Genomic DNA, 22,269 nt, shown 5'->3' with positions numbered 1-22,269 from the left:
TTTTATTTTGAAAACAATTCACTTCAAGTAAAAGCCTTAGATGATTACCTTGTTGAAGTCAACACAAATCATGACATTCCATTAATGATTGTTTGTGAATTTTTTGACATTTTTATCAATGAACTTGCTTATAGTGAATTCGTATTACAATGACTAAAAAAAATAATCATTTTGAATTTTGATCGTTGTTTGGATGCTTGGCAGAAAAGGTTTAAGTGAACACGCTCAATTTCTTGTGATACACATTACTAGATCATCTTCCACATTCGCATACTAGTCCAATCATGGGTGACAAAGCAGCATTGGAGAAACTTAGAGAGGAACTCCAAAACCTAAAGGCCCTACGAGAAGAAGAAGCCCAAATAAAGGCTCATAAAAAGTAGAAAAAGGCTAAAATAAAAGCAGAGAAAGAAAAAGAAAATATTCTGCAAGAAAAAACAAGAGCCGAAAGAGTAGAGGCCTTGGAGAAACTTGTCCTTCGAGCTATCTCAGGGACTAAGTTCTTCAATTATGAGCTTGCACCACAACCTAGTGACAAGACTCTCCAAGAAAAGTTCTTGACTACGGATTTACCAACCTTTAAGGTTACAAACAATCCTAGGACTCATTTGATGAGCTTTATTGGAATTATGGCATTGAAGGGGTTAAGCATAGCTTATATGCATGTACTTTTCCTCTTTCATTGGACCCAACTGCTAGATCATGGTTTTATAATCTCGCTGCAAAACAAACTTCCACTTGGAGTCACATTGTAAAAGCTAATTGAATCAAATGAAAATACATGAAAGTAGAGAGAGAAATTTAGAGAGAGAAAGTTAACCCACCCATTTCATTTTGTTATTTCAGCTCGATTTTAATGGCAAAGAAGAGGAAAGGGAAGGGGAAGAACCAGGAATCTTGAGGAGCAAAAACAGAGGGTTGCCATTGATGATATCTCAGTGGAGAGTTGGTTGGATGAGGAGCTGGTTGAGGAGATTCTGGTGGAAATGGTGACAGAGGAAGAGAAGGTACTTCATAGGGAGGAATTTAATAGCTGGTTGAAGGTAATTTGTACCCCTAACTCTGCAATTTTTAATGGAACAATACTTGATCAATCTGCTGAGTTGAGTACTGGGTCGATCAACCCGACGCCATTGTTGATGATTGAAGGTCCTAGTATTCATATGAATGACTTGAATGTTAATTCTGATAATTTGTTGTCAAACCCCCAATGCCGAAACCCAGATTTTGCTTCCTTTGTTTCTGCAATCCCTAATAATTCGGGTAGCATTAGCTGGAAGAATATGTTCTTGAATACTTTAGATGAGGGTTTGAATTTGTCTAGGAAGGGTAGGAATGATGCTGAAGTATAGGATATGGGTAGTAAGGGGAAGGTTAAACTAATTGCAGATGATGTGCAATCTAAAGTGTCTTTTTGTAGTTCAACAATTGTTTGCTATGTGTTGTGTGCTAAGCCCTCGATTTATGCTATGAATGGCTTTATTCGACGAATGTGGGGGAAATTTGGAGTTGATAAGGTATCCTCAATGAATAATGGGGTGTTTTTGGTGCGATTTAAAACTGTTAAGGGGAGGGAGAAGGTTATAAATGGGGGGCCAGTTTTGCTTGATAAGAAGCCTGTGATTATGAAGAGATGGGAGCCAGGATTGAATCTGAAGGATGAGGGGGTGTTTAAGGTTCCTACCCGGATCAGACTGCCTGGGTTAGATATGAGGTTTTGGAGTCAGTTATCCTTGATGAAGCTTGCAGGACTTATTGGTGATCCAATCAAAACTGATAAGGCTACTGCAATGAAGGAGTTGTTGGAATATGCAAGAATCTTGGTTAAAGTGAAGGTTAATGGCGAGTTCCCTAAGTTCATCATTGAATTCCAAGATGATAAAGGGAGTGATGTTGTGCATAAAGTGGTCTATGAATGGAAGCCAGTTACATGTAAGGTGTGTGGTGGAATGGGGCATGAGGGTGCTGACTGTCCTAATCATAGAGTAAGGAATTTGAGGAATCGGAATATTCAGAAGAAGTCTAGGTCTGTCAAGAAGGCAACTCCTAGGCCAGCATGGTTAGCAGCAGGGCAAGGAGCAAGCTCAGCAGCAGGGGTTGTAGCAGCCTCGGCAGCAAGTTCAAGGCATCAGAGTTGATAGGAACAGATTTGAAATGGGGAAAGGATTTGAAGAACAGTAGATGAATGAGGGTCATGCAGGAGTTTCTGCTTTGGAAAGTGAGAGTAGGACAAGATTTGCTGATGAAAGAGTGATGTATGGCAGATGGGAGGGGGGGAGTGCTTATATTCTCTCCGTGGATAGTTGGGGTTTTTGGAATGTTAGGGGCCTAAATAAGCTTGATAAACTTTGTAATGTGCTTTGGTTCATCAAGAATCAAGGGATAAGCTTATTTGGGCTTCTGGAAACTAAGATGAAGGCTGCTAGATTTGGAGTAGTGTTCACTGGTTTTGGTGGGAATTGGTCAATTACTGCTAACTATGCTAAACATCTTGGTGGTAGGATTGGGAAATTTGGCTTCCTGATATTTTTCAAATTGAAGTTGTGAGGGTAGAAGTTCAGTTTATTCATATGAAAGTAAGACATAGAGCTTCTAAGTTTGAGTTCTAGTATACTATGGTGTATGGGGTGAATGATGCTGGTGGTAGGGAGGTGCTTTGGAGACAAATTGGTAAATTAAGACAAAATGTTTTTGGTCCTTGGATGATAAGTGGAGATTTTAATAATGTCCTTAATCTAGAAGATAGAGTTGGTTCTCCTGTTACTTTTGGTGAGATTGAAAATTTTAGGCAGTGTGTAAGGCAGAATTTGTTAGTTGATTTCAAGGTGGGTGGCCTGTTCTACACATGGAATAATAAGCAAGATGGAGGTAGTAGGGTGTGTACAAAGATAGATAGGGTTATTTTGAATGAGGATTAGCTGGATAGGTGTAAGGAGTTCAAGGCTGATTTTCTTCCTGAGGGTGTTATGGATCACTGTCCATGTATTATGAGAATGTTTGGGGATTTTAGGAATACTAAGAAACCTTTCAGGTTTTTTAATATGTGGAATGAGGCTCCAGGTTACCAGGATGCTGTTAAAACTGCTTGGGAGAGTGTGTTTCAGGGCACTGATATGTTTGTGGTGGTGAAAAAACCACAGGAAGTTAAGAAAGCTCTTAAAACTATAAATCTAACTAATATTTTGCTGTTGAGAGTGCTGATATTGTTGCTGCAAGGGAGTTAGCAGATGTTCAGAACAGTTTAAATGTTGATCCTCAAGATGAAGACTTGATGCATAAAGAGAGAGAGGTGAGGGATAGGTATGTTGTAGCTCATAAAGCTAAGATACAGTTTCTAAAGCAAAAAGTAAAATTGCACTGAATGAAGGATGGAGACTTCAATTCTGCCTACTTTCATGCTTGTATTAGGAAGAGAAGGATGCATAATAATGTGTATAACATTGTTCAAGAATCTAGGGAGGTGATCTAGGATCCTCTGAAGATAGCTGAGGCTTTTGTGAGCTTTTATAAAGACATGCTGAGCACTCACCAGAATCCAACTAGACACATTCATCAGTATGTAATCAATGAGGGGTCTGTGTTGAATTCTGAGCAGAGGGATAGGATATGCAGAAGCTTTACTGAGGAAGATGTGAAGAAAGATGTTTGGAGCAGTGAAGAGGATAAAGCTCTAGGGCCTGATGGTTTTTCAAGTAAGTTTTTTAAGAATTCATGGGATACTGTAAAGAAACAGGTGAATGCTATAACTTTGACTATGGTGCCTAAAGTTGAGAATGCAACAAAGGTGACTCAATTTAGGCCCATTGCCTGATGTAATATGCTCTACAAAGTGATTTCTAAGATGTTGTGTGAAAGGTTTAAGGAAGTATTGCCTGGTTTGATTAGTGAGAACCAAGGAGCATTTGTAGTAGGGAGATCCATTTTGGATAACATTTTGGTGTGCCATGATATATGTTAAAGGAGTATAATAATAAGAGGAAAGCCCCAAGGTACACAGTTAAGGTTGACTTGAGGAAAGCCTATGATTCTATCCATTGGTCTTTCATTCAGGATATGCTTGGTGCTTTGGAGTTTCCTGCTGTGTTTATCAAATAGGTGATGCAACGTGTCACGTCTCCTTCTTTTTCAGTCATGCTGAATGGGGGTTTGAATGGTTTTTTCCAGGGCAAAAGAGGAATTAGACAGGGTGATCCAATGTCACCTCTCATCTTTGTGATAGTGATGGAATATCTTACCAGGCTGCTAAAGAAGATAGGGAAGAAAAGAAGCTTCAAGTTTCATCAAAGGTGTGGAAGTATTGGGTTGGATCACTTGGTATTTGCTAATGACTTGATGTTGTTTTCTTATGCAAATAGGGATCTGTGGCTTTATTGGTTAAGGCTCTCAAGACTTTTGCTGGTTGCTCTAGCCTGCAAGCTAATGCAGATAAAACTACTATTTACTTTGGAAGTGTGAGATCAAAAGTGCAGCAGGAGATTATGAGTGATTCTAGTTTTATCTTGGGTGCTACCCCTTTTAAGTATCTTGCATCCCCTTAAATGCTAAGTACTTGAAGGTGACTGCTTTTGATGCTATAATTGAAAAATGCTTGCCAGGATCACATGCTGGTCTAGTAGAAATTTGTCATATGCTGCAAGGGTTGTGCTGGTCAACTCAGTTCTGATGAGTCTGCACACATATTGGGCTCAATGTGTATTATTGCCAAAGACTGTTATTCAAAGAATTACTCAGCTGTGTAGGGCTTTCTTGTGGTGTGGGGATGTTGTTCTTTCTAAGACTCCTCCTATGGCTTGGGATTGGGTATGTAAGGCAAAGAAAGCTGGTGGCTTGGGGATTAGAGATTGTGGTCTTTGGAACAAAGCTGCTCTGGGCAAATATATCTGGAAAATAGCTGCAAAGGAAGACTCCTTGTGGGTTAAGTGGGTTCATGCAGTATACATTAAAGATGTTGACTGGTGGGATTATATGCCAAAGAAATCAGCTGGCTGGGCCTGGAGGAAGCTGTGTGCTTGTAAGGAGGATCTGAAGCTGGGTTTTGTGCATAATAAGTGGATGGATAGTAGGTTCAGGATCTCTGACTGCTATAAATGGCTGCAAGGTGATAATCCTAAGGTTGACTGGTATGCTTGGGTATGGAATAAATTCAATGTGCCTAAACATTCTTTTATTTGCTGGCTGGCTATTAAGCTAGCTAAATTTGAAGTTTGTGAGGATGATAGTCGCTTGCTGTGTGGGGATGAGGTGGAAAACAGGGAGCACTTGTTTTTTAAGTGTAATTACAGTAGGAATTGCTTGTAGAAAATTAGTAAGTGGCTGCAGATTTCAGAACAACAGTTTCATATTGACATATTGACAACACTTGGAAGCATTGGCAAAGGAAAGAAAAGGACACCATCAAGAAGCATATTATACTAGCTGTGTTAACAACAATGGTTTACTATATTTGGTGTGCTAGAAACCATGCATTTTGGCAGAAGGTTGTAATTCTTCCAAGGAAATTGTGTGCAGTGATTGGTATGGATAGCTTGGATAGAGTTAGACAGCTTATAGGTAGTAAGTGGAATAGACAATAGTGTAAATGGTTGTATAGCCTTTATAGTAATATCCCTAAATAGTCTGGGGTTGTTTGGTTTGTTTTCCTGTATCCTTCCTGGAATGTTGCACAGGCATCTGATAGGGCAGTTCCTGTTCCCTAAATGAACCCTTCCTAGAAGGTGGCATTTTAGGGAATAAGGAACTTGGTGGGTGGGTTGGTCTGTGAGGTCTTGTGTAGTGTGGGGCAGCCTGTTTTGTTTTCAGGCTTGTTTTTGTACATTGTACAGTTTTTTGATAGTAATACAATTGCTTACTTACCAAAAAAAAAAAGACAACATCGAGCTCACAACTATCTTGCGTGATCTTGAATCGCTTAAGCAAGGGGAAGAAGAAGACTTTATTGACTTCTTTTCCAGGTGGCGATCAAATGTTGCTCTTCTTTCACAAAGATCTCCGGATCATGAACTTGTCCCAAAGTTCATAGACAATATGTCTCCACCATACAAGTGCCATTTACAATACCTTGGTTTAGACACATTTCAAAAAATCTATACTGTGGGAACATTAATTGAAAGGGACTTGATAAATGAAACCATGAATCATATAGATGTACTACATTTTAAGAGAAGGTTTTACCTATGTTGGAAATGGACAAAGTTCGAAGATGCAATCTCAAGAAGTTGTCAAAAATTCAAGATGTAGCACCCTAGGTCTTGTTTTGTTTCTTTTTCTTTTGTTTTCTTTATGATGGAATAGGAGATTCATGTTGTCAAATCTACTTATTATGTACTCTCATTAATTAATGAATAAAAATTATATTTTCAAGTACGTCTGTCTTATTCTCTTTTCAATCTCTTTGTTGTTATTAGCTCGAATTAAATGAAACATATACATGCAAACAGGCAATATCAAAAAAGCAATACATACTCAACACTTTAAGAATCTTGATGAGCTTTGGCTTAGAAGATGTATCGAATGAAAAGAAGCCCATGTTTTGGCCCACTAAAAAGAGATATGATGATTACACCAACACAAGAGGCAACTTGAAACTCCACGTAGATATCCCATGTTAATAACCTTAGAATAATCCATCTTTTTGTTAGCCCTTTTGAGCTTCGTCAATTGAGCCTTATTCAACCTACATTACTCCAAACCTTGGGATGGGAATGGTACAAATAGATACGAATGAAAAATTGGGGGAACGAAACATAAGAGGGGGACACAAAGTTAGTCTAAACCCAAGAAAGGAAAATCCAATGCAAAAGAAAAAATCGTTTTAAACTCAAATCCAAACTTGTAAGGAAAAAAAAAAGAAGAAAAAAAAAAGAAGAGAAGACAAAGGAAAAGACACCCAATTTAGGAGTTGTTGTACAAAGTAAAAGGATTTAATTTGAGAAGCACCAAAAGTAAGGGATTAAGGGAGTATACTTGAGCCTGTCCATTTTTCATAACCTTGAGCCTAGCCACGTTACAACCCTAAAAAGGCCCTCCTTGAGGTAGACCATAATCATAGACCACCAAAATCATCATTCTAGGAAAATATGGCCCAACTTAGGCTTGTGCACAAATGGACCTACTATTGAGTAGTTATACCCATAAATAAAATGCATGAAGTGTTGAGTAAATGATTACAAAATCATATAAAAAACAATCAAATGATTTGGATGATTTGATAGTGTAGACACCCAAATGTGTCTCCCCAAAACCAAACCCAGTGATGAATATCTTTCACGTCATTGATTATCGAACGAAGTGAAAGTGTGAAAAGTCTTGTGATGTGGTTGTTTTAATAAAAAATACTTCTTTCTGTTTTCGAAAATATTGCTTTTCGTACCCTATTTATGAAAAACGTCCGGTCCAGTTTAGTTTGGTCCATGATAGGGTCCAATAATGGTGTAGTTGGATGGGGCTTGAAAAGAGCTTTCCAACGATATATTATAAGCCCAATTCCCATGAATAATGAGGAAGTTATGGCAAAAATACTAAACTGGGCCCAAACCGGATTTTACCTACGGCCCAATGATCATGAGGAGGGTCCAAAGGTTTAATCCCATTCCTAAACTAATTAGGATTTATTATAAGCTTCTATAAGTTTCTAAAAGATCTTAATTATCCTTTTTTGAAAAGATAAGATCAAAGAATTTGAAATTGAATAAAACTTCTCTTTTTGAGAGTCCTTGTTATGTGCGAAATCAAAGATGTTCAGATATTATTTTCGTGCCTCATAATCTTTATCCAAATATTATATGGTTAGATAGACCTTGAAATTATCTTTCCAATGATATATTATAATATTAATTCCGAGCTATAACGAAAAAGATATGAAAGAAATACGAAACTCTATCCAAAACTGACACCGTCCCATTCTTTCGGCCATATATTTTATTATACAAAGGATTTTAATCTAATTCAAATTGGGTTGGAAAGTAGACTTCAAGATCTTTCCAACGACATATTATATGCCTTATTTGAACTTCTTGATCAAAAGATATGATAAAAACAAAATCCGCAAAAAATTGTCCCAATGACAAACGACAGCTTTGTCACCAAACGACAGAGCCTGTCGCCATGCGTAATCCCTGTCGTTTCGCAACAGACTCCGTCGCGCGCGACAGCTCTGTGACAGGAGCCAATTCTATTCCGATTCGAATTCTAACTATTTTCTATCATTTTCGGACTATTTTCTCTATAAATAGGTTCGTATTTCCCCGTTTTCAATCATCAACAATCATTCATAATTATCAACAATCATCTAGTTCTATTCTCTCTCTCTAAAAGCTAGAAGCTTGTTCTTTCTCCCTTTTTCTAAACCTTTACTTTTTACAAAATTCTCCATTCACGAGTTCTAGACACACCTAGCCAAATTCGAAGTTGCTTTCGCCCTAGACGTGAAAGGTTGATAATTTCTGAGGGTTTGGTCCCAAATCTCTATTTCAATTATTTGATTTAATTGTTTGATTTATTATTTTCCTTGAAGTTACTAACGCGTGTATTTTGTTATTAGAAAGAGATACGAGGCATCGAAGAAAGTAATTTAATTACTTTGTTATTCTTTTGCTATAGAAATCATGCTTTAATTATTTTAATTCCTAGTATCATGCTAGGATGCTTTTAATGTTTTTATTGCTTTCTAATATCATGTTTAGGTTGCTTCCTATTTCTTTCTTATATCATGTTAGGGATAAAGCTTTGATCTTTATGTTTAGTGACATGCTAGGATTTGTTATTAATCTTGCTAGTATCATGCCTAGGATCTTGCTAATATTATTATGCTTTGATGAGATTGAGAATATTATTATGATGACGATTTGTTGTATCAATATTTATTGTTGCTTGATATATATTATCGTTGTTGTTGCTTGATCACGCCCTTTCTTCAGGATTAAAGGGAATTTGTACTTGTAATCACGCTTAATAAGATAATTAATAATCTTGTTTAGGCTAATATGATTATAATTCAATTGATCGCCAATAATAGATTTGTTTGTGCATTAGTATTCAACCAACATAGATGAACAGGTTTAGGATTAATATATTGATTGTATGTTAGTTAGAAAGCGTACATGAATATGAGAAAAATAAAGTAGAGGCCTATTATTAGGGCAGGTTCAATCTCTTTTAGGTTGAATTTGTACCTTCATCCCCAAATATCCGGTCATGGTTCCGGACCACTATGGAGTTAGCGTTCTCATGGATCGTGAAGGGCTGTAACCTTCACCCTGTGAACGGTTTACAAGTTCCTAAAACTTGTTGGCGACTCTTTTACTCTAGCTTCCTTCCTTTTGGACGCCACCATACTTAAGTGTATAATCACAGTGGGGCTCAAGTGTGGGATACTTGAAATATTCCCTACAGATAGCCATTGGCTTGATGACACCATTTTAGTAAAGTAATCGAATCAAACTAAATTTGATGTTTTTCATATCTTTTGCCAAGAAAAATAAGATAACTATCACTTTAAAAAAAAAACAATAATAGGGCTATTATTACCAAGGTGATTCAAGTTCTATATACATTGCCTAGAAAGAAAACGAGTTAATACAGTAAATGAATTTGATATATCGACAACCTCGTCAACTTTAGATGTCTTTTACAACTCTTGAGCATTGGTCTTCTCACTTATCATGAGCAACTAATATGTCTGCGTGCGTGGGATATCGTCATCCTCCCTAAACGAGGAACATTGATTGAACATGATGTAACACCCCAATAATTCTCTCTTTGAACCTGTAACTACCCTGAACAAAATCCAAGAGAATTAATGACGTGCTACCGCCACGTGTTCAAACGTTAAGACTAATTCAGAATTTAGCAGCGGAAAACTAGTTTAATTAAATTAAAGTTTCAAACCAACAATTAAAAACCAAATTAAATCTTACAACTTGGAACCATTAAGGCCCTTATTCAAAACCCAACAAAAGTAGTAAATAAATAAAACTAGAGTTTAAATAAATTCAAACTTTTGTGTTTTGTATTGCTGTAAATTGCTTGCTTCTCAACATGTATACTCAACAAACTGAATTGAATGTAACGTAATTTTGCGCTTTTTACCTCATTTATGTTATTTATTATTGCTTAAATTGCATGACTTTGCTTATTATTGAACAATATTGTTGTGTTTTCATGCTATTATAGTATGTAAACTTTCGGCCAAATACGAAATTATCGAGTATAAGTTCAGTTTGTTGAGTATACATGTTGAGAAGCAAGCAATTTACAGTAATACAAAACACAAAAGTTTGAATTTATTTAAACTCTGGTTTTATTTATCTATACTTTTGTTGGGTTTTGAATAAGGGCCTTTAATGGTTCCAACTTGTAACACTTAATTTGGTTTTATTCGTTGGTTTTGAAACTTATTTATAATTGAGTTAGTTTTTCCGCTGCTAAATTCTGAATTAGCCTTAACGTTTGAACACGTGGCGGTAGCACGTTAGTAATTCTCTTGCATTTTATTAAAGGTATTTACAGGTTTAAAGAGAGAATTATTGGGGTGTTTCAAAGTGGTAGCTCAGAGCTTAGGTCTATTTTAATTATCACTAAAGACAATTTAATGTTTTTTTAGGTGCCTTTAGGTGTTGTGATTTTGGATTTAATTACTTGATTTAAAATCAAACTTCAGTTTTAGAAAATTATTTTATTTTAAATAAATTGATTTGGCAATATTAAAATAAATATATGTATTTATATAAATTATTGTGTTATTAATTGTTTTTGAAATAAAATAAATTTGCGTATTTATTTTATTATTCACCTCGAGTATTTGGGCATATAAGATAACTAATTTCTTTCTATGTGCATTGTATTTAATTCTTTTTGTGTTGTTTATTTTTGAATGAATTGTTTATGCAAGGGATTTAAATTATGTATGTGTTATCAAATGTGTACATTTGGTTGTAGTTACCATTTAGTATCATGTTTAAGAAATAAAGCATGTAATCTAGGATAATATGTAATGATAAATTGTGTAATGTGTTAGGTTTGCGTGATCATTATGTGAAGCTTATATTTATGTGACTATTAATATGTGTTTATTGAATGATGTTAATTATTCAATGCTTGGCTTTTTAGGGGGGATATTTCTTTATTTTAATTGACTTTCCTCCAAACCTTTCACCGAATGAGAGTTTATTTTACTTGGAGAATCTATGAAAATGTGGTGATGATGAAATATTGAATTTAGAATTGAGTTATGACACTCTTGTTTTTCGAAAGGTTATTACTTAGAATAAGTGTTTAGTGAAAAGTTTTACTTGGGAATTTTTAGAATAAGCTTATGAAGGAATTGAGTAAGCTTTGTAGGGAAATTATAAGAGAACTTGGTGCGCTAGTTAATAAGTATTAAAGTGTGACTATGTGAATCAGACTACGAGTGTTTCATAGAAGATAGGGAGATGATTGAGATGAGAACTATTTTACGAAATTATAATGAAATGCTTGGTGATGTTATTTATTGAGGTGAGTTACGGGGGCGTAACTCTTTTCTTTTAAGATGGGTAGAATGTGACGTAACTTTGCGCTTTTTACCTCATTTATGTTATTTCTTATTGCTTAAATTGCATGACTTTGCTTATTATTGAACAATATTGTTGTGTTTGCATGCTATTAAAGTATGTAAACTTTTGGCCAAATACGAAATTATCGAGTATAAGTTCTGTTTGTTGAGTATACATGTTGAGAAGCAAGCAATTTACAGCAATACAAAACACAGAAGTTTGAATTTATTTAAACTCTGTTTTTATTTATTTACTACTTTTGTTAGGTTATGAATAAGGGCCTTAATGGTTCCAAGTTGTAAGATTTAATTTGGTTTTTAATTGTTGGTTTGAAACTTTAATTTAATTGAACTAGTTTTCCGCTGCTAAATTCTGAATTAGCCTTAACGTTTGAACACATGGCGGTAGCACGTCTGTTATTCTCTTGGATTTTGTTCAGGGTATTTACAGGTTTAAAGAGAGAATTATTGGGGTGTTACACATGATTGCTACATGAAAAAATGATCATTATCGCTATCACACGTATACCTCACTGCCAAATCATCACGATGATTCAAATATTAAGTCAATAATCCTTGCTTTTTGAAAACATGTCTATTTCTCTTTTTTTTTTATTCTTCTATGGGAAAGTTGGATCCCCTTCCTTTTTATGCAAATTTGTCTTTTTTGTTTATTTCTTTTTTTGGGAGGGGAGGTAAGTCGGGATGATTACTCCCATTTTGCAACTAAAATACTTGAAAAACAGTATAATATTTTCGCTCTTTGCCTCAAACTGGGGGCTAAAAAAGCCAAGACATCCCCACTTCTCTCTATTTACATATTTGAACACGCTATTTATTCTACGAAATCAATGTCATGCAAAACTTATTATGAATTATCTTAATAACTTTAAATGACAAAGCGAAGAATACCACTTCCTATTATTTGACCAAGATAATTAATTATGTTACTTGATCAAGCAATTCGTGATAAACATAAGCAATATTCCACAAATTGAAAATACAAATCTTAGGGCTTCAAATAGACATGAGAAACATCCCCTCGCATATGTATAATGAATTCCGAAATTTACCTAAGTCTACACCTGGGGGCTACAAAAATATAGGTTTCACCTTAACTATCGTTTTGAAATGAGACCATATTTTGGAAAGTGATTCGAATGATTTTATTAATTATTTTAACACTCCATTAAACCTAAGTTTAATAAATATTCATTTTCAAACTACGGCGCCTGTTTAATTGGAAGAACTTCACTTTCAATTAATAAAATATGACAATGATGACAAACACTAAAGTGGAAAGATAATAAGATTAGATATACAAAAGTTTGCTCACATTTTCATATCTTTGTTTAAATAAGTTGCAAATTACAACTTACCTTCATCAATCTTAGACGAAAAAAGTCACACTCAATTACGAGCTAGGCTTTTCTATCCATTTTGGGTCCAGTTTCGAAAATAACATGATTATGAAATAATAGCTTCACTTTATTTTCAAAACATTAAATTTATTGGACCCTCTCTAAATTTTGAATTCTAATTCGAAATAACGTGTTTCTAAAAAAAATAGTATTCACAATTCCCTTTTTGAATTTTGTTTCATATTCTCAAAATAAATGAATTGTCAGATTTTCCATAACCTGTTCAACAATACATGCATATTTCGAAAGGAGTGAACTAAGATTCGACTTCTTTAGCTTCTTGACTCGAACTTGTTCTCGCCTAGTCATCTTGCGAATATTGGCTTAGGGATGCTAAATGAACCACCTACAAGACCAAAATCAAAGATTGATAAGAACAATCATTTGGTGTTTTAAATCAACTTTGAGAATAATATCACCGCAATGATCTCTACGGACGTTTTGACATTAGGTAAAGATTACTAAACCTAAACACAATTGTTTTTGGTTTGTAAACAAGCAAAGAACTAACTTGCTTTCTTGAACATGCCTTTAACTAAAATGCGAAAGCCATGTCATTGTCCTAAATATCTCAAAACAAAAAATAGGATATATACATAGGTCCATCTCAATATCATGATTATATGAATGGATAAAACAATAGGAAGTCATTAAAACTATCCCAAATTGGGGGCTCCAAGACTTGAGAAATAGCAAGAATGCGCATAACCTAACAAATAGGGGCTCCAATATCAAAATGAGATATTCATGCCATTCGAGCTACTTTCGAGAATCGCCTAAACTACAAATGGTTTACGTAGATCTCAAGCCTTACAATTTTCAAGTGCGTCACAATGATTTAACAACCATTTTATTCCTTTGAAAACTAAGTTTGCAATTGAACTTGGCCATAGAAACAAATTTCAAACATATAACATACTCGAGCCATTTTCAAAAACCAATCTTAGTGCATAATTGTTGTTTTAATACTTCGATTTACTCTAAAGATTAGAGAGTATGACTAGTATAGAGCGAAACAAACAAAATCATGAACATCAAAATAGAGTCCAAACGTATACAACATACCTGCTCATACAAAAGTTTAATACTCAATCATTCATCATGGAAATTGTATCAAGACACTTCATTAAGACAAACAATTTCATGAATAAAGGACTCCTAAGTTAAAAATTAAGGGGTCTTCATTTTTTAGATTCTCTATTGTTACACATTAGAATTTCACAAAGAGGATAATATCTACTTTCTCGAGCTTAAATCAGTAATAAAATTTGAACTCAAGAGAAAGAATTCGAGAATAGAGGAAAAAATTGAGCAACATTTCATTTTTCCTCTTACTTGTTCCAACGAATGACCAATATTACTAGACTTGGCAAATTTTATTTGTTAAAACTATGAATGGTTGAAAACGATTTTAACATACTCGTTTAAATGTTTCAAAGATCCTAGTTGTTGTAACAATAAGACAAAACACAAGATTTCAAGACCCATTTCGAGCAACATGAAAGGGTCTAATTCTGAATAACAAAGTCATCAATGCTACCCAATATTGGGGGCTATGACATTCGAAAATATAAAATGAGGGCTTAAAAGCCCAAGATATAGCCAAATTACATTAGTTCAATGATGTCTTCAAGAATTTCCTAAATTTACTAGTTTTGCACAAATCATAAAATCATAGTTTTATAAGTGAATAATAATAACTTTCGGTTATTGTTATCATTGTTAGAACCAATTTTGCAACTTAGGCATGACAAAAATAGACATGAGTCGCAAGGATAATTTCATGCCATCATTAAAGTTCAAAATTTTGATAATAATTTTAATGAATAATTGATACCATGTTGAAATAATAAATAGAGATTAGAGAAGGGAAAGAATAGTAAAAGTTGTATTGAATCCTCTTTTAATCAAACTACAATGAAAGCCTTATATAGGCATAACAAACAGACTAGGGATGCATAACCCCATATTCTCACGTAACAACTTACCGTGCTAATAATTAGGAACTAAAACTAACCACTAACTTCTTGTTCCTTAATTTAAGCAAAGTCAACAATTAACTTTTAATCACTAATCCCACGATATATCCAACATCGCAGCTAGCTTGATCTCATTGTTTGTGAGCAATAAGTTTTTTAGAGAAATTTATTTTGTAAGTCAGTGTTTTTTGTGTTTCACCACGGAAGTAGTGGTTGGTTTGGTGTGTTGATGGGTTCCCTTTTAGCCCATGTAGTTAGATTTTAATCCGGTATAAAAAGAGGGAAATTTTTTTGTAAAGATCGAGTAATCTTTACGTGTGTGGATGTCGGATAAATAGCAATCTAATTAGAGTGGAAGTCGTATTCAACACAGAGACGGTTTTCAAGTTAGTACTGATGTTTTTTTAATCAAGTTGACATGGTCAATTGGAGGACAATGTCAAAGAGAGTTAATGGAGAGAAGTGCTCCATTGAATGCAATATAAGATGGTGAAAAATTTCATCAAAAAGATCGAGTGGTTGATGAGAATTGCATCATAAAAAAAAATGTCGACATTTGGTTGTGCTGAGAGAAGTGCTCCGGCGATATTGTGTTAGTAGGTGATAATGTGCATCATTATGTGCAGGTGATGAGATGTGCATCACAAATTAAAACGTCTAGCAAGATGTTATGAAATTTGAAAAGGAAGATTGCAACCTTTTTCCAAAGTTGAGTGTGCGGTTAAGTGTTTATGTTGAGATTGAAGTACGTCAAGTTCAAGTTATAATCCATGGCAAAATCAAAATCAGGTGTTTAGAAAGAAGGCATGATTTGGAGCAAAAGGGAGTGTTGATTAATGCTCCAAACATCACGATATATAGCTAGTTGCTATTTTCATGTACAAGTTGTTAATTAGTGAATGTCATGAACTTTGAATCAAGGGGGTATGTTGGATATATCGTGGGATTAGTGATTCAAAGTTAATTGTTGACTTTGCTTACATTTAGGAACAAGAAGTCAGTGGTTAGTTTTAGTTCCTAATTATTAGTACAGTAAGTTGTTACGTGAGAATATGGGGTTATGCATCCCTAGTCTGTTTGTTATGCCTATATAAGGCTTTCATTGTAGTTTGATTAAGTGAGGATTGAGTACAAATTTTACTATTCTTTCCATTCTCTCATCTCTATTTATTATTTTCAACATGTTAGTGCTGTTTGAGTAAATTAGAGAAGGAAAAAACAATAATGAAAACATATGAAACTACTCATAATAATACTGCATAATTAACGTAAAAAAGTACAAAGCATTCTACGACTTAAATATGCTAACCTTAACCACAACTAATCCCTACTATTAAGCCCCACTCACTAACATGATTCTCAAAGTGGAGAAACAAACTCCACGTACCACTGCTATGACCATTAACATTGACTAAATAATAACTATTATTATTAACTCCTAACATTAAGCAACTAGTGGTAACTAACTAACTAAAAGATAGGAAACCATAATATCCCTAATAATTTGAAGCAATACACCAACACACTCCCTTGCTTCATATCCACCAACACCAACAACCATATTGCGACGACGGACTTCGACTTGAACTCGACATACGTCGACTCACGACACTCAAGGCACCACAACCATGACTTTCACGACATAACCACGACACACGACTTTAGAAGAGCCTATTCTCTTCTTCTTCTTCGACATTTTGGGCAAATTGGTATGCGCTTTCTTTTGCTCATCCCTTTGCTTATCCCAACACCTATCTTCCTTGTGACAATACCTCATGCAATAGTAGCATTGGACTCTACTCATGGATGAACTTTGACCTTCAAATTGATCACCACTACCATTTTCTTCACGACCACGACCGCGACCACGACCACCTCGACCATAACAACGACCACTTCCACCACGACCTTGACTACCCTCATAATACTTTCCATTTGACATTTGTCCTTCAACTTGAAAGGCTTTTTCATCTCCTTCATTCTCATGAGACTTTGAAATTCTATCTTCATGAGCTAAAAGGGAACCTATTAATTCATCAAAACTATAATTAGACATGTCTTTAGACTCTTCAATTGCCGCAACAACATGATTGAAATTAGGGTTTAAACTTCTTAACACCTTACACACAACAGTTTGATCACTAATATTTTCACCAAATGATCTCATTTGGTTAACAATATTTGATACTCTAGACAAATATTCTTGCACCGACTCTTTATCTTTCATTAATAGTGACTCAAAACTATGACGAAGGTTTTGTAACTTAACAGATATTACCTTACTATCACCCCTATACTCAGTTTTTAGGATATCCCATGCCTGCTTGGCTGTCTTTGCAGATGAAATTCTAGGGAAAATATCATCATCTACTCCCGATTGAATAAAAAATAATGCCTTTGCATCCCTTTTGCGATTTTCACGCAAATTTTAATTTGGCTCCGCCGGTGACTCCGTCGGTTCTACATACCCACACTCGACAATATCCCACAACTCTTGAGATCTGAACATTGTTTGCATTTTGATACTCCAAAGGTGATATTTTTCACCTTTGAAAACTGGAATTAAGGGTTGTGATGAATTTGAACCATTGGTTGCCATACTGACTTAAAAAAATACTGTGACACACTAATGAATAATGAAACATGACGGATATTTTTTGTTTTACTCACAACTTAATATATTTTTTTTGGTTTCACTCAAAAACAATCTCACGACACTCACGACATTAATTTTGGTTTAGGATCGGAACCTGGATTAGCTCTGATACCATGTTAGTGTTGTTTGTGTAAATTAGAAAAGGAGAAAACAATAATGAAAACATATGAAACTACTCATAATAATACTGCATAATTAACGTAAGAAAGTACAAATCTTAGTTTACTAGTTTACTAGTTTTGTTCAAATCTTGAAATCATAGTTTTATAAGTGAATAATTATAACTTTCAGTTATTGTTATCATTGTTAGAACCAATTTTGCAACTTAGGCATGGCAAAAATAGACATGAGTCGCAAGGATAATTTCATGCCATCATTAAAGTTGAAAATTTCGATCATAATTTTAATGCATAATTGTCGTTCGAACACTTCAATTTACATTTTCATGCATGCATTTGTAATCAACTTTAAATTAATGTCATATTGCCATGTACTACCTTTCGAAAAAGTCGATTAGCCAGAGGGAAGAATTGGTTTTCTTCGAATATTGCAAATAAAAATTTATTTTCTGCGGCTCTTCTTAAACATTGAATTTTAGTAATAATGGCCTGTTCGGATCAGTATGCATTATCATATGCAGTGTAATAGTGAATATAATTTCTGATGGGATGCAATTGCATTTGAATATTGAACTGTGAGTGTGAAGCAGCACTATCAAAGGGAGAGGGTTGTAACTAGTTGCCTTGATGTTAACTTGTAATTTAATGGCTTGGATAATGGTATTAAATGGACAGTTATACACGGTGGGTCAAGCAGAAGACTAATTTGCCAACTCATCAGTGGTCCCCTCATCTACTTAACTAATCATTTAAACATGAAAGTAAGATGGCTGAACCTCAGGACAATATCTGATAATAAGGGAATTAAAAGTCTAGTTGCTGAACACTATCAGAGCTAACATCTTATGAGGTGGCCTTGTTTAGTTGTTTGGTAATTGGTGGACTCTAGCTGTCAGATGTACAACTGATATTTATATATTGTTGGAACCTTGGAGGTGTTCCTGACTTATTCAAACATTTTTTTGCTGATTCTAATATATATGTCCAATATAGCCAAGTTGAATTAGTGATTAAAAAATATGAATGGGCCAAATTTCATTAGCTGTATTCATTTTAATGATTTCAAGAAGATTTTTCTTACTTCTTTCTTTGTATTTTTTAAAAGACTTGGCTTTAGTGTTATTTGCTTGTAGTCTAGGTGCATGAATTTTTTAGCGTTTGATACTTTGATGGATCTGAGTTGGAATATTACTTGCAATTTAAAAAAATTTGTAAAGAATTGATGAACCTAAACTTACTTTGCTGCATTTATTGTGAAAAGTAGGAGTTGTAAGGAAAAAACTGTAAAGGAAGATGTGCAGAAGTCAGTACCACCACCAGTTGAAGTTCCTATCTTGTCTTTGGATGAGCTAAAGGAAAAAATTGATAACTTTGGTTCCAAAGCATTAATTGGCAAAGGTTCCTATGGAAGAGTGTATTATGCTACTTTGGAGAATGGGAAGGCAATGGTTGTGAAAAAGCTTGATGTTTCCCAAGAACCAGAGTCCAATGTTGAGTTTTTTTACACAAGTGTACGTGATTTACTGCTGGAAACTACTAGTATGGAGTTTTACTTTTAATACCTATTAGGCTTTCGGCCTAATCTGCAGGTTATGTTTTTTTGGTACTTGTAGGTTTCTAGAGTATCAAGGTTGAAACATGAAAATATTGTTGAGTTGCAAGGCTACTGTGTAGAGGGAAACATGCGGGTGTTAACTTACGAGTTTGCTACCATGGGATCCTTGCATGATATTTTGCATGGTATGGATGTTGGACTTAATGATTTTGATGATGACACAACCTCACTTACTTACAAACTAATAAGAGCTTGATTGTTTGAGTGTGTGATCAGTTGCAATGACTAGGAGAACTAAGTGTCTTGCGAAGATACCATGAGGAACAGGAAAGCTAGAAACAAAGTTATCCAGAAAGAAGAGTTCCTTTGCAGAAACTGGTGCTTCAAAAATGAAGTCTTTAGAAGAGAAGGTTCCCCTCAGGGAACAGAAGCTTCAGAGCAGAAGCTTCACCAGAGAAGAGAAGTTCCCCTTGAGGAACAGAAGCCTTGGAGTAGAAGTTTCATCAGAGAACATGAAGACTAAATATATTTATATATTTTAGGATTTATGTAAGCATAAGAATTAAGTTACATTCGACATAGTTGTGTGGAATTGGTCTTAGAAGATAAAATAGTGCAAGCATGTTTTTAGGAAAGTAGTTGGTTTTAATGTTTATCTTTTCTTAACTAAAAAGGATTTTATTTTTATTCTGATTTTCGAAATATCTTTTCGTTAAATAAAATCTGAGTTTAAGTTTTCCTGAACTTACGGCCTACTCCCCATGATCTTCTTCATATCATGGTCAAGCACGTTGAGGAGTTCATGTTCCTTGAAATTAGGAACATGATCTTCTTAGTGGGTTAGAGTAGTGGTGTAATGGAGCTACTGCACAAAGAGATTTTTTCAAAGTGTTTGTTGCTCTATAAATAGTTTTTAATCTCAGTTGGAAAAACTCAACCTTGTACAAATAAGTTTTAGCTTTTTATTTCTTTAATCGAGTTAAGAGTCCAATTCCACATTAGTGAAATAGAGTGTTCTTATGTTCTTATACAAGAGTTATTTATTTCGAGTTGTATTTTGGGGAATGGGGAAGTTTAAGTGAACTTCTGTTGTGGGAAAGAGAAGTGAGAAAGAGAAGAGAAAGAGAAGAGAGATAGAGAAGAGAAAGAATAGTGACAAGTTGAGTGACTTATTCCTCGGGTCTTTGAGTTTGTTGAGGAACTTGAAGTAAGAGTCTTTAGTTTGTAATAGGACCATTTGCCCTACTCTAGTGAAGATTCTTTTCCTAAAATCCCAAGTGATCGTGGTTTTTCTCCTTGATTAGGGCCAAGGAGTTTTCCACGTAAAAATCTCTCTTGCAATTTTAATTCCTTTAGCTATCTTTTTGTTCCTCTAGCTTACTTAGTTTTAATTCTGCAAAAAGATTAACTATTCTTTCATACTACAATTCAACCCCCCCTTCTTGTAGTATTCATTGAAACAACAGTGGATATGATAGTTACCTGGATTCACAGTTTTGAAATTCCTTATTGGACTGTTAAATAATTTGAAAGATAGTGTGAAATGGATTTTGAGAGTAATATAGAAATCATCTTATTTCAGGCAGGAAAAGTGTACAAGGTGCACAACCTGGTCCAGTACTCGACTGGATACAGCGAGTAAAAATTGTTGTTGATGCTGCAAGGGGATTGGAATACCTTCATGAGAAGATTCAACCTGCTTATTATTCACAGAGATATTAGATCTAGTAATGTCCTCTTGTTTGAAGATTTCAAAGCCAAGATTGCAGATTTTAATCTTTCAAATCAGGCTCCTGATATGGCTGCCCGTCTTCATTCCACTAGGGTTTTGGGCACCTTCGAATATCATGCACCAGAGTAATTTTTTGGCCCCTTAAAAATCTTAGTCAGGTGTCTAACCATTGGGGGAGGGGGCAGGAAAAGTGTAGTATGAACACATTAGTTCTTTGAGTACTTTATGATAGCTGGATCACAACTTACTTATATCCTAAATTTCAATTGTGAAAGCACCCTTTAGGTTATATAGGTGATGAAACTATAGTAAATTGTGAAGTTGACTAATGTATATTCTTCTTCATTTTTCTTGTGATATTGACTGTTTACTTTGCTTTTTTGATAATTGCTCAAGTATGCAATGACTGGACAGTTGACGCAAAAGAGTGATGTGTACAGTTTTGGTGTGGTTCTTTTGGAGCTTTTAACTGGCCACAAACCCGTTGATCATACCATGCCTCGTGGTCAGCAAAGTCTTGTTACTTGGGTAAACTCTTTATTCCTTTTTACTGAACCTGTGCAAGAGCATTTGAGAAATGATGCTTGTTTTTTCCTCAGCATGCTTAGTGTCTTGTTGTCCCATTAATAGCTAAAGTATATGTTTGTTTTTGCTCAGGCAACTCCAAGGCTTAGTGAAGAGTGTGTTGACCCCAGATTGAAGGATTACCCTCCAAAAGGAGTTGCTAAGGTTTGTTTCTTACCTTTCTTCTTATTTCCTTCTTTTCAGTTCTTCAACCTGCTAATTGCTGACATGATTGGAGGAATTTCCTACATTTGTAGTTGGCTGTTGTGGCAGCTCTATGTGTTCAATATGAAGGTGAATTTAGGCCAAACATGAGCATCGCTTTCAAGGCACTCCAGCCATTACTAAAGCCACCAGCACCTGCACCAGTTTCAGCTCCGAAAGCAACTTAATAGAGAGAAAAATTACTGTCAAGTTCATTGTGTTGATTGTGTTAGACAAATTCTTCGACTGTTTGGTTTCTCCTATTTCTGGGCTATTGGTAGGCTTTTGTTCATCAGCATATATATCCCGATTTTTTTTATTCATTCCTGAGTTTGTTTGGATTTTAAAAAAAGAGTTTGATGTCTCGAAAATCCGTTGCGAGTCTTTTTTGTGCTTTTACGGATTACTCGACTATTTGTATGAGAAGAATAGATAATGTGATTGTTAGAGGACCATTTCAACCAAAAGCTTAAGCTGATGGTTGAGGCCCAAAAATATGTTTTATACTC

The 22,269-nt window shown here is 34.9% G+C and overlaps 2 protein-coding genes and 1 pseudogene across 2 annotated transcripts; all 3 read left to right on the top strand.

Moving 5' to 3' along the window:
• Nucleotides 1-1,355: 1,355 nt before the first annotated feature.
• On the top strand, nt 1,356-2,138 carry LOC145588644 (uncharacterized). The gene has a single exon (XM_081645259.1). The coding sequence runs from the start codon at nt 1,356-1,358 to the stop codon at nt 2,136-2,138; it is 783 nt and encodes a 260-aa protein (XP_081501385.1).
• Nucleotides 2,139-2,615: 477 nt separating this feature from the next.
• Nucleotides 2,616-5,674, top strand: LOC145588643 (uncharacterized). Its single transcript, XM_081645258.1, has 11 exons — nt 2,616-2,825; nt 2,919-3,115; nt 3,217-3,300; nt 3,409-3,460; nt 3,596-3,784; nt 3,961-4,080; nt 4,165-4,314; nt 4,356-4,519; nt 4,596-5,261; nt 5,456-5,550; nt 5,667-5,674. Exons 1-11 carry the CDS (start codon nt 2,616-2,618, stop codon nt 5,672-5,674), a joined length of 1,935 nt encoding a protein of 644 aa, XP_081501384.1.
• Nucleotides 5,675-18,189: 12,515 nt separating this feature from the next.
• LOC145588641 (protein CYTOSOLIC ABA RECEPTOR KINASE 5-like) lies at nt 18,190-21,948 on the top strand (annotated as a pseudogene).
• Nucleotides 21,949-22,269: the final 321 nt, after the last annotated feature.

The sequence above is a fragment of the Chenopodium album genome, chromosome 17 (genome assembly GCF_948465745.1).
Source record: "Chenopodium album chromosome 17, dcCheAlbu1.1, whole genome shotgun sequence".
NCBI classification, from domain to species: Eukaryota; Viridiplantae; Streptophyta; class Magnoliopsida; order Caryophyllales; family Amaranthaceae; genus Chenopodium; species Chenopodium album.
This window is presented reverse-complemented; position numbering and strand designations above follow the sequence as displayed.